The sequence below is a fragment of the Oncorhynchus clarkii genome, chromosome 33 (assembly GCF_045791955.1).
Source record: "Oncorhynchus clarkii lewisi isolate Uvic-CL-2024 chromosome 33, UVic_Ocla_1.0, whole genome shotgun sequence".
In the NCBI taxonomy this organism is placed as follows: domain Eukaryota; kingdom Metazoa; phylum Chordata; class Actinopteri; order Salmoniformes; family Salmonidae; genus Oncorhynchus; species Oncorhynchus clarkii.
In genome coordinates, this window is record NC_092179.1 from 37,883,101 (window position 1) to 37,900,284 (window position 17,184).

At 48.7% G+C, this 17,184-nt stretch overlaps 1 protein-coding gene across 1 annotated transcript in view; it reads left to right on the plus strand.

The window, feature by feature from the left end:
- Positions 1 to 11,820, plus strand: part of LOC139393058 (wnt inhibitory factor 1-like) — a 55,752-nt gene extending 43,932 nt beyond the window's left edge. The window contains exons 8-10 of the mRNA XM_071141395.1: positions 5,870 to 5,965; positions 6,767 to 6,862; positions 11,681 to 11,820. Coding sequence (XP_070997496.1) covers positions 5,870 to 5,965; positions 6,767 to 6,862; positions 11,681 to 11,820 — 332 coding nt within the window. The remainder of the gene's footprint in view (positions 1 to 5,869; positions 5,966 to 6,766; positions 6,863 to 11,680) is intronic.
- The last annotated feature ends 5,364 nt before the right edge of the window (positions 11,821 to 17,184 follow it).

Sequence of the window (17,184 nt, forward strand, 5' to 3'; positions counted from 1 at the left end):
TCCAGTTCCCAGTCAGAAGGGCAGGCTGGTGATCTCCAGTTCCCAGTCAGAAGGGCGGGGCAGGCTGGTGATCTCCTGTTCCCAGTCAGAAGGGCAGGCTGGTGATCTCCAGTTCCCAGTCAGAAGGGCAGGCTGGTGATCTCCAGTTCCCAGTCAGAAAGGCAGGCTGGTGATCTCCAGTTCCCAGTCAGAAGGGCAGGCTGGTGGTCTCCAGGTCCCAGTCAGAAGGGCAGGCTGGTGATCTCCAGTTCCCAGTCAGAAGGGCAGGCTGGTGATCTCCAGTTCCCAGTCAGAAGGGCAGGCTGGTGATCTCCAGTTCCCAGTCAGAAGGGCAGGCTGGTGATCTCCAGTTCCCAGTCAGAAGGGCAGGCTGGTGATCTCCAGTTCCCAGTCAGAAGGGCAGGCTGGTGATCTCCAGTTCCCAGTCAGAAGGGCAGGGCAGGCTGGTGATCTCCAGTTCCCAGTCAGAAGGGCAGGCTAGTGATCTTCAGTTCCCAGTCAGAAGGGCAGGCTGGTGATCTCCAGTTCCCAGTCAGAAGGGCAGGCTGGTGATCTCCAGTTCCCAGTCAGAAGGGCAGGCTGGTGATCTCCATTTCCCAGTCAGAAGGGCAGGGCAGGCTGGTGATCTCCAGTTCCCAGTCAGAAGGGCAGGCTGGTGATCTCCATTTCCCAGTCAGAAGGGCAGGGCAGGCTGGTGATCTCCAGTTCCCAGTCAGAAGGGCAGGCTGGTGATCTCCAGTTCCCAGTCAGAAGGGCGGGGCAGGCTGGTCATCTCCAGTTCCCAGTCAGAAGGGCAGGCTGGTGATCTCTAGTTCCCAGTCAGAAGGGCAGGCTGGTCATCTCCAGTTCCCAGTCAGAAGGGCAGGCTGGTGATCTCCAGTTCCCAGTCAGAAGGGCAGGCTGGTGATCTCCAGTTCCCAGTCAGAAGGGCAGGCTGGTGATCTCCAGTTCCCAGTCAGAAGGCCAGGCTGGTTATCTACAGTTCCCAGTCAGAAGGGCAGGCTGGTGATCTCCAGTTCCCAGTCAGAAGGGCAGGCTGGTCATATCCAGTTCCCAGTCAGAAGGGCAGGCTGGTGATCTCCAGTTCCCAGTCAGAAGGGCAGGCTGGTGATCTCCAGTTGCCAGTTAGAAGGGCGGGCTGGTGATCTCTAGTTCCCAGTCAGAAGGGCCAGGCTGGGTGATCTCCAGTTCCCAGTCAGAAGGGCAGGCTGGTGATCTCCAGTTCCCAGTCATAAGGGCAGGCTGGTGATCTCCAGTTCCCAGTCAGAAGGGCAGGCTGGTGATCTCCAGTTCCCAGTCAGAAGGGCAGGCTGGTGATCTCCAGTTCCCAGTCAGAAGGGTGGGGCAGGCTGGTCATCTCCAGTTCCCAGTCAGAAGGGCAGGCTGGTGATCTCTAGTTCCCAGTCAGAAGGGCAGGCTGGTGATCTCCAGTTCCTAGTCAGAAGGGCAGGCTGGTGATCTCCAGTTCCCAGTCAGAAGGGCAGGCTGGTGATCTCCATTTCCCAGTCAGAAGGGCAGGCTGGTGATCTCCAGTTCCCAGTCAGAAGGCCAGGCTGGTGATCTACAGTTCCCAGTCAGATGGGCAGGCTGGTGATCTCCAGTTCCCAGTCAGAAGGGCAGGCTGGTGATCTCCAGTTCCCAGTCAGAAGGGCAGGCTGGTGATCTCCAGTTCCCAGTCAGAAGGGCAGGGCAGGCTGGTGATCTCCAGTTCCCAGTCAGAAGGGCAGGCTGGTGATCTTCAGTTCCCAGTCAGAAGGGCGGGGAAGGCTGGTGATCTCCAGTTCCCAATCAGAAGCGCAGGCTGGTGATCTCCAGTTCCCAGTCAGAAGGGCAGGCTGGTGATCTCCAGTTCCCAGTCAGAAGGGCAGGGCAGGCTGGTGATCTCCAGTTCCCAGTCAGAAGGGCAGGCTGGTGATCTCTAGTTCCCAGTCAGAAGGGCGGGCTGGTGATCTCTATTTCCCAGTCAGAAGGGCAGGCTGGTGATCTCCAGTTCCCAGTCAGAAGGGCAGGCTGGTGATCTCCAGTTCCCAGTCAGAAGGGCAGGCTGGTGATCTCCATTTCCCAGTCAGAAGGGCAGGGCAGGCTGGTGATCTCCAGTTCCCAGTCAGAAGGGCAGGCTGGTGATCTCCATTTCCCAGTCAGAAGGGCAGGGCAGGCTGGTGATCTCCAGTTCCCAGTCAGAAGGGCAGGCTGGTGATCTCCAGTTCCCAGTCAGAAGGGCGGGGCAGGCTGGTCATCTCCAGTTCCCAGTCAGAAGGGCAGGCTGGTGATCTCTAGTTCCCAGTCAGAAGGGCAGGCTGGTGATCTCCAGTTCCCAGTCAGAAGGGCAGGCTGGTGATCTCCAGTTCCCAGTCAGAAGGGCAGGCTGGTGATCTCCAGTTCCCAGTCAGAAGGGCAGGCTGGTGATCTCCAGTTCCCAGTCAGAAGGCCAGGCTGGTTATCTACAGTTCCCAGTCAGAAGGGCAGGCTGGTGATCTCCAGTTCCCAGTCAGAAGGGCAGGCTGGTCATATCCAGTTCCCAGTCAGAAGGGCAGGCTGGTGATCTCCAGTTCCCAGTCAGAAGGGCAGGCTGGTGATCTCCAGTTGCCAGTTAGAAGGGCGGGCTGGTGATCTCTAGTTCCCAGTCAGAAGGGCCAGGCTGGGTGATCTCCAGTTCCCAGTCAGAAGGGCAGGCTGGTGATCTCCAGTTCCCAGTCATAAGGGCAGGCTGGTGATCTCCAGTTCCCAGTCAGAAGGGCAGGCTGGTGATCTCCAGTTCCCAGTCAGAAGGGCAGGCTGGTGATCTCCAGTTCCCAGTCAGAAGGGTGGGGCAGGCTGGTCATCTCCAGTTCCCAGTCAGAAGGGCAGGCTGGTGATCTCTAGTTCCCAGTCAGAAGGGCAGGCTGGTGATCTCCAGTTCCTAGTCAGAAGGGCAGGCTGGTGATCTCCAGTTCCCAGTCAGAAGGGCAGGCTGGTGATCTCCATTTCCCAGTCAGAAGGGCAGGCTGGTGATCTCCAGTTCCCAGTCAGAAGGCCAGGCTGGTGATCTACAGTTCCCAGTCAGATGGGCAGGCTGGTGATCTCCAGTTCCCAGTCAGAAGGGCAGGCTGGTGATCTCCAGTTCCCAGTCAGAAGGGCAGGCTGGTGATCTCCAGTTCCCAGTCAGAAGGGCAGGGCAGGCTGGTGATCTCCAGTTCCCAGTCAGAAGGGCAGGCTGGTGATCTTCAGTTCCCAGTCAGAAGGGCGGGGAAGGCTGGTGATCTCCAGTTCCCAATCAGAAGCGCAGGCTGGTGATCTCCAGTTCCCAGTCAGAAGGGCAGGCTGGTGATCTCCAGTTCCCAGTCAGAAGGGCAGGGCAGGCTGGTGATCTCCAGTTCCCAGTCAGAAGGGCAGGCTGGTGATCTCTAGTTCCCAGTCAGAAGGGCGGGCTGGTGATCTCTATTTCCCAGTCAGAAGGGCAGGCTGGTGATCTCCAGTTCCCAGTCAGAAGGGCAGGGCAGGCTGGTGATCTCCAGTTCCCAGTCAGAAGGGCAGGCTGGTGATCTCCAGTTCCCAGTCAGAAGGGCAGGCTGGTGATCTCCAGTTCCCAGTCAGAAGGGCAGGCTGGTGATCTCCAGTTCCCAGTCAGAAGGGCAGGCTGGGGATCTCCAGTTCCCAGTCAGAAGGGCGGGGCAGGCTGGTCATCTCCAGTTCCCAGTCAGAAGGGCAGGCTGGTGATCTCTAGTTCCCAGTCAGAAGGGCAGGCTGGTGATCTCCATTTCCCAGTCAGAAGGGAAGGCTGGTAATCTCCAGTTCCCAGTCAGAAGGCCAGGCTGGTGATCTACAGTTCCCAGTCAGAAGGGCAGGCTGGTGATCTTCAGTTCCCAGTCAGAAGGGCAGGCTGGTGATCTCCTGTTCCCAGTCAGAAGGGCAGGCTGGTGATCTCCAGTTCCCAGTCAGAAGGGCAGGCTGGTGATCTCCAGTTCCCAGTCAGAAGGGCAGGCTGGTCATATCCAGTTCCCAGTCAGAAGGGCAGGCTGGTGATCTCCAGTTCCCAGTCAGAAGGGCGGGCTGGTGATCTCTAGTTCCCAGTCAGAAGGGCAGGCTGGTGATCTCCAGTTCCCAGTCAGAAGGGCAGGGCAGAATGGTGAGCTCCAGTTCCCAGTCAGAAGGGCAGGCTGGTGGTCTCCAGTTCCCAGTCAGAAGGGCAGGCTGGTGAGCTCCAGTTCCCAGTCAGAAGGGCAGGCTGGTGGTCTCCAGTTCCCAGTCAGAAGGGAGGGGCAGGCTGGTGGTCTCCAGTTCCCAGTCAGAAGGGAGGGGCAGGCTGGTGATCTCCAGTTCCCAGTCAGAAGGGCAGGCTGGCGGTGTACAGCCAAACAATGTAAAGACTTAAAACACAGCTAGTTTACATATCCCAAATGCCGCCCTCTGTCGGTAAACGATATCGCAGTAAGCCTCTGTGAAGTTTAAACAGGCTTTGATTGAACTCTGAGAACTTATTTCTTATTTTCTTTCTCTCTCTCTCTCTCTCTCTCTCTCTCTCTCTCTCTCTCTCTCTCTCTCTCTCTCTCTGTCTTTCTCTCTCTGTCTCTCTTTCTCTCTGTCTTTCTCTCTCCGTGTGTCTCTCTCTCTCTCTCTCTCTCTCTCTCTCTGTCTTTCTCTCTCTGTGTCTCTCTCTCTGTCTCTCTGTCTCTCTCTCTCTCTCTCTCTCTCTCTCTCTCTCTCTGTCTCTCTTTCTCTCTGTCTTTCTCTCTCCGCTTGTCTCTCTCTCTCTCTCTGTCTTTCTCTCTCTGTCTTTCTCTCTCTGTGTCTCTCTCTGTGTCTCTCTCTGTGTCTCTCTCTCTCTCTCTCTCTCTCTCTCTCTCTCTCTGTCTCTCTTTCTCTCTGTCTTTCTCTCTCCGTGTGTCTCTCTCCCTCTCTCTGTCTTTCTCTCTCTGTCTTTCTCTCTCTGTGTCTCTCTCTGTGTCTCTCTCTGTGTCTCTCTCTCTCTCTCTCTCTCTCTCTCTCTCTCTCTCTCTCTCTCTCTGTCTCTCTTTCTCTCTGTCTTTCTCTCTCTGTGTGTCTCTCTCTCTCTCTCTGTCTTTCTCTCTCTGTCTGTCTCTCTCTGTCTTTCTCTCTCCTTGTCTCTCTCTCTCTCTCTCTGTCTCTGTCTCTTTCTCTCTCTCTCTCTCTCTGTCTGTCTGTCTGTCTGTCTGTCTGTCTGTCTGTCTGTCTGTCTGTCTGTCTGTCTGTCTGTCTGTCTCTCTCTCTCTCTCTCTCTCTCTCTCTCTCTCTCTCTCATTATTTTCTTCCTAGCGTCCCCCCTGATTGTCTGTGCTCCAGGGATATATGAATGTCATTGATATGTGTGAGACTCAGGAAGAGGTTGATCTAATATGGAGGCGTTAACCTAATCTCTCAGACGTCTCTGCTCTCAGCGGGGAAACTGTGTTATTAAAAAGAGGTTGATTTCCTGTTTCCACCTCCACTTCTCTTACTGTCCATTTCTACCTCCGTTTGCGTCCCAAAATGCACCCTAATTCCCATAGGGCCCTGGTCAAAAGTAGTGCACTAAGTAGAGAATAGTGTACTATTTGGGATATACGATCACCTGTATTAAACCCCTGGGGGGGGGGAGGGGATCAGGGGTAATTGATCGTTTGACCCACAGAATGTCTAAAACAAGCATGTACAGTACATGCCATTCCGTCTTCCACACCGAAAGTAATGTACGTCTACAATATTATAATAAATATCAACTTGGAACAGTTTCCCGGAGCCAAGAAGAATCCTATTCCTAGACTTTCAAAAAAAGCATGTTAAATATAGATGTTCTTTTAGCCAAATTGGTAGGCTGAGGCCTTGGGTTAACTGTACAGTAGAGATGAGGAGTACTCTACATGTGAGCCTGTCCTGTGTCTGTGTCGTCCAGGTAAATGTCTCCAGCCCTGCAGGAACGGAGGGAAGTGCACTGGGAAAAACAAATGCAAATGTGACAAGGGTTTCCACGGCGACCTGTGTTCCAAGGGTAAGTCTAACCCCCACCCCGGACACGGCTCCCGCCTCGGGACGAACTGAGGGAATATAATGGAACACGTGACATGTAGTATGGAAGAATGTGACAGTGCCATGTTGTGTTTTGTATCATAAAGTCATGTTATCATGTGTCAGAATATGTATGTGTGTCTGATGATGTGTGTGTCTGACAATATGTGTCTCTGACAATATGTCTCTGACAATATGTCTCTGACAATGTGTGTCTGACAATGTGTCTCTGACAATATGTGTCTCTGACAATATGTGTCTCTGACAATGTGTGTCTCTGACAATGTGTCTCTGACAATATGTGTCTCTGACAATATGTCTCTGATAATGTGTCTCTGACAATATGTGTCTCTGACAATATGTGTCTCTGACAATATGTCTCTGACAATATGTGTCTCTGACAATGTGTCTCTGACAATATGTGTCTGACAATATGTCTCTGATAATGTGTCTCTGATAATGTGTCTCTGACAATATGTCTCTGACAATATGTCTCTGATAATGTGTCTCTGACAATATGTGTCTCTGACAATATGTGTCTCTGACAATATGTCTCTGACAATATGTGTCTCTGACAATATGTCTCTGATAATGTGTCTCTGATAATATGTGTCTCTGACAATATGTCTCTGACAATATGTCTCTGATAATGTGTCTCTGACCATATGTGTCTCTGACAATATGTGTCTCTGACAATATGTGTCTGACAATGTGTGTCTCTGACAATGTGTGTATCCTGTGTGTGTGTGTGTGTGTGTGTGTGTGTGTGTGTGTGTGTGTGCAGCTGTCTGTGAGCCCAGCTGTGGAGCCCATGGGACCTGTGTGGAACCCAACAAGTGCCTGTGTAAGGAGGGCTGGCACGGACGCCACTGTAACAAGAGTGAGTATAGGAACACTGTAGTAGAGTGAGTTTAGTGGTTTAGTAACACTGTAGTAGAGTGAGTATAGTAACACTGTAGTAGAGTGAGTTTAGTGGTTTAGTAACACTGTAATAGAGTGAGTTTAGTAACACTGTAATAGAGTGAGTTTAGTAACACTGTAGTAGAGTGAGTTTAGTGGTTTAATAACACTGTAGTAGAGTGAGTTTAGTAACACTGTAGTAGAGTGAGTTTAGTGGTTTAGTAACACTGTAATAGAGTGAGTTTAGTAACACTGTAATAGAGTGAGTTTTGTAACACTGTAATATAGTGAGTTTAGTGGTTTAGTAACACTGTAGTAGAGTGAGTTTAGTAACACTGTAATATAGTGAGTTTAGTGGTTTAGTAACACTGTAGTAGAGTGAGTTCAGTGGTTTAGTAACACTGTAGTAGAGTGAGTTTAGTAACACTGTAATAGAGTGAGTTTAGTAGCACTGTAATAGAGTGAGTTTAGTAACACTGTAATATAGTGAGTTTAGTGGTTTAGTAACACTGTAGTAGAGTGAGTTCAGTGGTTTAGTAACACTGTAGTAGAGTGAGTTTAGTAACACTGTAATAGAGTGAGTTTAGTAGCACTGTAATAGAGTGAGTTTAGTAACACTGTAGTAGAGTGAGTTTAGTGGTTTAATAACACTGTAGTAGAGTGAGTTTAGTGGTTTAGTAACACTGTAGTAGAGTGAGTTTAGTGGTTTAGTAACACTGTAATAGAGTGAGTTTAGTGGTTTAGTAACACTGTAGTAGAGTGAGTTTAGTGGTTTAGTAACACTGTAGTAGAGTGAGTTTAGTGGTTTAGTAACACTGTAGTAGAGTGAGTTTAGTGGTTTAGTAACACTGTAGTAGAGTGAGTTTAGTAACACGGTAATAGAGTGAGTTTAGTAACACTGTAGTAGAGTGAGTTTAGTAACACTGTAATAGAGTGAGTTTAGTAACACTGTAGTAGAGTGAGTTTAGTAACACTGTAGTAGAGTGAGTTTAGTAACACTGTAGTAGAGTGAGTTTAGTAACACTGTAGTAGAGTGAGTTTAGTGGTTTAGTACCACTGTAGTAGAGTGAGTTTAGTAACACTGTAGTAGAGTGAGTTTAGTAACACTGTAATAGAGTGAGTTTAGTGGTTTAGTACCACTGTAATAGAGTGAGTTTAGTAAAGCCGTAATAGAGTGAGTTTAGTAACACTGTAATATAGTGAGTTTAGTGGTTTAGTAACACTGTAGTAGAGTGAGTTCAGTGGTTTAGTAACACTGTAGTAGAGTGAGTTTAGTGGTTTAGTAACACTGTAGTAGAGTGAGTTTAGTGGTTTAGTAACACTGTAATAGAGTGAGTTTAGTAACACTGTAATAGAGTGAGTTTAGTAACACTGTAGTAGAGTGAGTTTAGTGGTTTAGTAACACTGTAGTAGAGTGAGTTTAGTGGTTTAGTAACACTGTAGTAGAGTGAGTTTAGTGGTTTAGTAACACTGTAATAGAGTGAGTTTAGTAACACTGTAATAGAGTGAGTTTAGTAACACTGTAGTAGAGTGAGTTTAGTGGTTTAGTAACACTGTAGTAGAGTGAGTTTAGTGATTTAGTAACACTGTAATAGAGTGAGTTTAGTAACACTGTAGTAGAGTGAGTTTAGTAACACTGTAGTAGAGTGAGTTTAGTAACACTGTAGTAGAGTGAGTTTAGTGGTTTAGTAACACTGTAGTAGAGTGAGTTTAGTGATTTAGTAACACTGTAGTAGAGTGAGTTTAGTAACACTGTAGTATAGTGAGTTTAGTGGTTTAGTAACACTGTAGTAGAGTGAGTTTAGTAACACTGTAGTAGAGTGAGTTTAGTAACACTGTAGTAGAGTGAGTTTAGTAACACTGTAGTAGAGTGAGTTTAGTAACACTGTAATAGAGTGAGTTTAGTGGTTTAGTAACACTGTAATAGAGTGAGTTTAGTAACACTGTAGTAGAGTGTGTTTAGTAACACTGTAATAGAGTGAGTTTAATAACACTGTAGTAGAGTGAGTTTAGTAACACTGTAGTAGAGTGAGTTTAGTAACACTGTAATAGAGTGAGTTTAGTAACACTGTAGTAGAGTGAGTTTAGTAGCACTGTAATAGAGTGAGTTTAGTGGTTTAGTAGCACAATCACATTACAAAGCCGAGTCCCTAATACCCCCCCCCCTCATAAAGCCACTTTCCCAAGGTGGCATCCCAAATGGCACCCTATTCCCTACATAGTGCAGTACTTTTGATGAGGGTTAATAGAGCTCTGAGCGCCATGTAGGGAATAGGGTTCCATTTGGGATGTAGCCCTGGCAGTCGCCTGCCACCTGTAGGGTGATGGATCACATGTAATCCCACGGTAACGCAACACCACAGTGATTTAGGCTGTCCTTAATGGGCACCCTATTCCCTATATATATATATATAGTGCACCACGTTCGACCAGAGCCGTATGAGGCCTGGTGGTAATTAGTGTACCATAGGCCAGGGAATAGGGTAACTCAACACCACGTTGACTTGGGTTCAGCTCATAGAAGCATTGAATGAAGAAGAGGCTTGGGTTCTGAGAAGCTCAGCATGAATGAAGAAGAGGCTTGGGCTCTGAGAAGCTCAGCATGAATGAAGAAGAGGCTCGGGCTCTGAGAAGCTCAGCATGAATGAAGAAGAGGCTTGGGCTCTGAGAAGCTCAGCATTGAATGAAGAAGAGGCTTGGGCTCTGAGAAGCTCAGCATGAATGAAGAAGAGGCTTGGGCTCTGAGAAGCTCAGCATGAATGAAGAAGAGGCTCGGGCTCTGAGAAGCTCAGCATGAATGAAGAAGAGGCTTGGGCTCTGAGAAGCTCAGCATGAATGAAGAAGAGGCTTGGGCTCTGAGAAGCTCAGCATGAATGAAGAAGAGGCTCGGGCTCTGAGAAGCTCAGCATGAATGAAGAAGAGGCTTGGGCTCTGAGAAGCTCAGCATTGAATGAAGAAGAGGCTTGGGCTCTGAGAAGCTCAGCATGAATGAAGAAGAGGCTTGGGCTCTGAGAAGCTCAGCATGAATGAAGAAGAGGCTTGGGCTCTGAGAAGCTCAGCATGAATGAAGAAGAGGCTTGGGCTCTGAGAAGCTCAGCATGAATGAAGAAGAGGCTCGGGCTCTGAGAAGCTCAACTCCACTCCACACTTTGAGTTGTTAGTTTCTCTGCTGTTCGTTGAGCCTCTGAGGAAAACACCAGGCCAGATGTTTGGGCTCCCGAGTGGCGCTGCGGTCTAAAGGCACTGCGTCTCAGTGCTAGAGGTGTCACTACAGACACCCTGGTTCGAATCCAGGCTGTAACACAACCGGCCATGATTGGGAGGGCTGCGCTCGATCGGGTTTGGCCCGATGTAGGCCGTCATTATTAAATAAGAATTCTTAACTGACTTTCCTAGTTAAATAAAAGGTTAAATAAAAGGTTAAATAAAAGGTTAAATAAAAGGTTAAATAAAAGGTTAAATAAAAGGTTAAATAAAAATAAACAAACCTGCAACATATCAGATCACACACACACACACACACACACACACACACACACACACACACACACACACACACACACACACACACACACACACACACACACACACACACACACACGGTCACACACACACACACACACACACACACACACACACACACACACACACACACACACACACACACACACACACACACACACACACACACGGTCACACACACACACACACACACACACACACACACACACACACACACACACACACACACACACACACACACACACACGGTCACACACACACACACACACACACACACACACACACAAAGGCTACTTCTTGGTGTTTGTTTGGTGTTAGGTCATTAGCGGTCATTAGTCTCGTTGATTTGGTTCCAGATCAGAACAGAGGCTTATAAACACTAGAAACAATAGGAAAACATGACTAGTGGTGAGTGATGCTCCCCTCAGGGCCTCTGCACATACCTATCATCACCTTACCTTCCACTTTCCTCTCTCTCTCCTCTCTCTACTTTCTCTCCCTCCCATTCTCTCTCCTCTCTCTCTACTCACCACCCTCTTTCCCTCCCTCCCTTTCTCTCTCCACTCACCCCCCTCTTTCCCTCCCTCCCTCCCTTTCTCTCTCCTCTCTCTCTCCTCTCTCTACTTTCCCTCCCTCCCTTTCTCTCTCCTCTCTCTACTTTCCCTCCCTCCCTTTGTCTCTCCTCTCTCTCTACTCACCCCCCTCTTTCCCTCCCTCCCTTTCTCTCTCCTCTCGCTCTACTCACCCCCCTCTTTCCCTCCCTCCCTCCCTCCCTCCCTCCCTCCCTCCCTCCCTCCCTCCCTCCCTCCCTCCCTCCCTCCCTCCCTCCCTTTCTCTCTCCTCTCTCTCTACTCACCCCCCTCTTTCCCTCCCTCCCTCCTTTTCTCTCTCTCTCTCTCTGTCTCTCTCTCTGTGTCTCTCTCTCTGTCTCTCCTCTCTCTCTACTCACCCCCCTCTTTCCCTCCCTCCCTTTCTCTCTCCTCTCGCTCTACTCACCCCCCTCTTTCCCTCCCTCCCTCCCTCCCTCCCTCCCTCCCTCCCTCCCTCCCTCCCTCCCTCCCTCCCTCCCTTTCTCTCTCCTCTCTCTCTACTCACCCCCCTCTTTCCCTCCCTCCCTCCTTTTCTCTCTCTCTCTCTCTGTCTCTCTCTCTGTGTCTCTCTCTCTGTCTCGCTCTCTCTCTCTGTCTCTCTCTCTCTCTCTCTCTCTCTCTCTCTCTCTGTCTCTCTCTCTCTCTCTCTCTCTCTCTCTCTCTCTCTCTCTCTCTCTCTCTCTCAGGATACAGAGGAGGTGCCTCTAACACCCATCGTCTCTCATCAAGCCCTAAACACAAGCCTCAGCAGCACTCCTCCTCTGCCAAGGAGGTGAAAGACGTTCCCGATGCCGACATCCCAGCAGAGACCAATTACGTGGTATAAGAGCCGGGTCCAGACAACCACACCTGGGTTCAAGCACTATTCAACATCTTTCAGATACTTTCAGCATCTGCTCTAGTCCGGTTGGCGGTGCCTGATGGGTGCGGCCTGGTGGGCGGGGTCTGATGGGCGGGGGTCTGATGGGCGGGGGTTTGATGGGCGGAGTCTGATGGGCGGGGTTTGATGAGAGGGGTTTTATGGGTTGGGTTTGATGGGTGGGGTCTGATGGGCGGGGCCTGGTGGGTGCGGCCTGGTGGGCGGGGTCTGATGGGCGGGGTTTAATGAGTGGATTTTGCGGTTTTAGGACTGTGCTACTGGTCTGTTAAGCCAGACAAACTCAATCAACAATATATTAAGCATGTTTAAATATTTAAAGTAGTATTTGAACCCAGGTCTGCAGACCAGTCACCCAGCACCTCCTCTCCTCTGTGGTAGACTACTGATACCCATACGTGATGTTATACACCATTATTACCACACCTAGCTATCCTCATCCCCTCCCACTACCTAGCTATCCTCATCCCCTCCCACTACCTACCTATCCTCATCCCCTCCCACTACCTACCTATCCTCATCCCCTCCGACTACCTACCTATCCTCATCCCCTCCCACTACCTACCTATCCTCATCCCCTCCCACTACCTAGCTATCCTCATCCCCTCAGACTACCTACCTATCCTCATCCCCTCCCACTATCTACCTATCCTCATCCCCTCCCACTACCTACCTATCATCATCCCCTCCCACTGCCTACCTATCCTCATCCCCTCCCACTACCTACCTATCCTCATCCCCTCCGACTACCTACCTATCCTCATCCCCTCCCACTACCTACCTATCCTCATCCCCTCCCACTACCTTCCTACCCTCATCCCCTCCCACTACCTAGCTATCCTCATCCCGTCCCACTACCCACCTATCCCCTCCCACTGCCTAGCTATCCTCATCCCCTCCCACTGCCTAGCTATCCTCATCCCCTCCCAGTACCTACCTATCCTCATCCCCTCCCACTGCCTAGCTATCCTCATCCCCTCCCACTACCTAGCTATCCTCATCCCCTCCGACTACCTAGCTATCCTCATCCCCTCCCACTACCTACCTATCCTCATCCCCTCCCACTACCTTCCTACCCTCATCCCCTCCCACTACCTAGCTATCCTCATCCCGTCCCACTACCCACCTATCCCCTCCCACTGCCTAGCTATCCTCATCCCCTCCCACTGCCTAGCTATCCTCATCCCCTCCCACTGCCTAGCTATCCTCATCCCCTCCCACTGCCTAGCTATCCTCATCCCCTCCCACTACCTAGCTATCCTCATCCCCTCCCACTACCTACCTATCCTCATCCCCTCCCACTACCTTCCTACCCTCATCCCCTCCCACTACCTAGCTGTCCTCATCCCGTCCCACTACCCACCTATCCCCTCCCACTGCCTAGCTATCCTCATCCCCTCCCACTGCCTAGCTATCCTCATCCCCTCCCACTACCTACCTATCCTCATCCCCTCCCACTGCCTAGCTATCCTCATCCCCTCCCACTACCTAGCTATCCTCATCCCCTCCGACTACCTAGCTATCCTCATCCCCTCCCACTACCTACCTATCCTCATCCCCTCCCACTACCTTCCTACCCTCATCCCCTCCCACTACCTAGCTATCCTCATCCCGTCTCACTCCCTAGTTACCTTAGATACCTATCCTCATCCCCTCCCACTACCTAGCTACTTTAGATACCTATCCTCATCCCCTCCCACTACCTAGTTACCTTAGATACCTATCCTCATCCCCTCTCACTGCCTAGCTACCTTAGATACCTATCCTCATCCCCTCCCACTACCTAGCTACCTTAGATACCTAACCTCATCCCCTCCCACTACCTAGCTTCCTTAGATACCTACCCTCAGCCCCTCCCATTACCTAGCTACCTTAGATACCTATCCTCATCCCCTCCCACGACCTAGTTACCTTAGATACCTACCCTCATCCCCTCCCACTACCTAGCTATCCTCATCCCCTCCCACCTTCTAGCTACCTATCCTCATCCCCTCCCACTACCTACCTACCCTAGACCAATCTACATGGTCAGCTGCTCCTACAGACACACACACACTCATCTCATTTTCTTACGCTCTTAGAAAGAGGGTTCCTAAAGGGTTATCCGGCTATGTGAACCATTTTCGGTTCCAGGTAAAACTCTTTTTGGTTACATGTAGTACCATTTCTACATGAAACCCAAAACGGCTCTGCTCGGAACCAAAAGGCATCTACCTAGAACCAACAAGGGTTCTTCAAAGGGTTCTCCTATGGGGACAGCCGAAGAACCCATGTTAGGTTCTTAGATAAGAGAGTAGGAATCCATTGGTCGTTTTTGTTTTGGTGTGTTTTTGTCGCTGTTCTCCTGTGTAATTCTTTCACTCGGTCATCCTTCAACGCAACTAGCCTTCTTTCAGATATCTCTGAAGTCTTTAGTCTGTGGAGGAATTCTGGTGGCTGTTGTCAGTACAGTCACCAATGCTTCACAATGGCTCAGTCACCGTAACCCTGACAGCCTATGTCACCATACCAGCAACACTATGTCACCATACCAGCAACACTATGTCACCATACCCGCCCAGCAACACTATATCACCACACCAGCAACACTATATCACCATACCAGCCCAGCAACACTATATCACCATACCAGCAACACTATGTCACCATACCAGCAACACTATATCACCATACCAGCAACACTATATCACCATACCAGCCCAGCAACACTATATCACCATACCAGCAACACTATATCACCATACCAGCAACACTATATCACCATACCAGCCCAGCAACACTATATCACCATACCAGCAACACTATATCACCATACCAGCAACACTATATCACCATACCAGCAACACTATATCACCATACCAGCCCAGCAACACTATATCACCATACCAGCAACACTATGTTACCATACCAGCCCAGCAACACTATATCACCATACCAGCAACACTATATCACCATACCAGCAACACTATATCACCATACCAGCAACACTATATCACCATACCAGCAACACTATATCACCATACCAGCAACACTATATCACCATACCAGCAACACTATATCACCATACCAGCAACACTATATCACCATACCAGCAACACTATATCACCATACCAGCAACACTATGTCACCATACCAGCAACACTATATCACCATACCCGCAACACTATATCACCATACCAGCAACACTATATCACCATACCAGCAACACTATATCACCATACCAGCAACACTATATCACCATACCAGCAACACTATATCACCATACCAGCAACACTATATCACCATACCAGCAACACTATATCACCATACCAGCAACACTATATCACCATACCAGCAACACTATATCACCATACCTGCAACACTATATCACCATACCAGCCCAGCAACACTATATCACCATACCTGCAACACTATATCACCATACCCGCAACACTATATCACCATACCAGCAACACTATATCACCATACCAGCAACACTATATCACCATACCAGCAACACTATATCACCATACCAGCAACACTATATCACCATACCAGCCCAGCAACACTATATTACCATACCCGCCCAGCAACACTATGTCACCATACCATACCAGCAACACTCTTCCTGAAAGAAAGAAAGCCAAAGAAAACAATAAGAAATACAAACCTCAACTATAAATGTATTAATATATAGAAGAATCTCTACTGTCTTCGGTTGAAACTGTAATCTCTACCCCCTGACTTGATCTCCGGTGTAAATCCTATTCAAATCTTTAAAGTTTCCCAGATAAATAGGATGTAATCCGTTTATTTTTTACATTCAGATTAAATACACTTTTTTTTGTTGTGAACCACTTTTTCGTTGAGTATTTATCTAGTCGTTTTTATTTTAGATGACATAATTAAGTAGTATTAAACAACAAGTACATTTATCTTTTTAAAAAAACTTGACTATTTAGTGTTTTTAATATTTAGTTTATAACATGATGACACTACATGAGCTGTCTAATATATCGTAACAAAACCTTTAAAGTAATCCAAAACGTTTTTGTTGTTGTTGTTGTTGTTTATTTCTGCGTGTAATGTAATGTAATGTATTATTTAAATAAACAGTTTGTAAATGCTACGTTTGGTTTCATGATTGTGATTTTACTTGTCGAGGTCTTTACCTGGTTATATTACGCTCCAGATGGATAGCCTTACTAGCATGCTACGCTCCAGATGGATAGCCTTACTAGCATGCTACGCTCCAGATGGATAGCCTTACTAGCATGCTACGCTCCAGATGGATAGCCTTACTAGCATGCTACGCTCCAGATGGATAGCCTTACTAGCATGCTACGCTCCAGATGGATAGCCTTACTAGCATGCTACGCTCCAGATGGATAGCCTTACTAGCATGCTACGCTCCAGATGGATAGCCTTACTAGCATGCTACGCTCCAGATGGATAGCCTTACTAGCATGCTACGCTCCAGATGGATAGCCTTACTAGCATGCTACGCTCCAGATGGATAGCCTTACTAGCATGCTACGCTCCAGATGGATAGCCTTACTAGCATGCTAGCCAAAGGCGAGTACTTTTTATGACCGGGATAGTAGAACAGGGATAGTAGAATGGGGAGAGTAGAACCGGGATAGTAGAACTGGGATAGCAGAACCGGGATAGTAGAATGGGGATAGTAGAATCGGGATAGTAGAACCCGGATAGTAGAACCGGGATAGTAGAACTGGGATAGCAGAACCGGGATAGTAGAATCGTGATAGTAGAACCCGGATAGTAGAACTGGGATAGTAGTACCAGGCTAGCAGAACCGGGATAGTAGAACCGGGATAGTAGAACTGGGATAGTAGAACCGGGATAGTAGAATGGGGATAGTAGAACCGGGATAGTAGAATTGGGATAGTAGAACCGGGATAGTAGAATCGTGATAGTAGAACCCAGATAGTAGAAAATGTGCCAGACTAGCCCGCCAGGCCAGTGACATTACTTTTCAAGAATCAGATGGCACAGATGTTGGACATGTTACTCAGGCTAGTAAACTGAAGTCTACTAGTCTGGCTGGCCAAAACCCCTGGTTACGCTATACACGACTCCAGACAGACTAACTATACAAGACTCTAGACAGACTGTAACTATACACGACTACAGACAAACTAACTATACAAGACTCTAGACAGACTGTAACTATACACGACTACAGACAGACTAACTATACAAGACTACAGACAGACTGTAGCTATACAAGACTACAGACAGACTGTAACTATACAAGACTCTAGACAGACTGTAACTATACACGACTACAGACAGACTAACTATACAAGACTA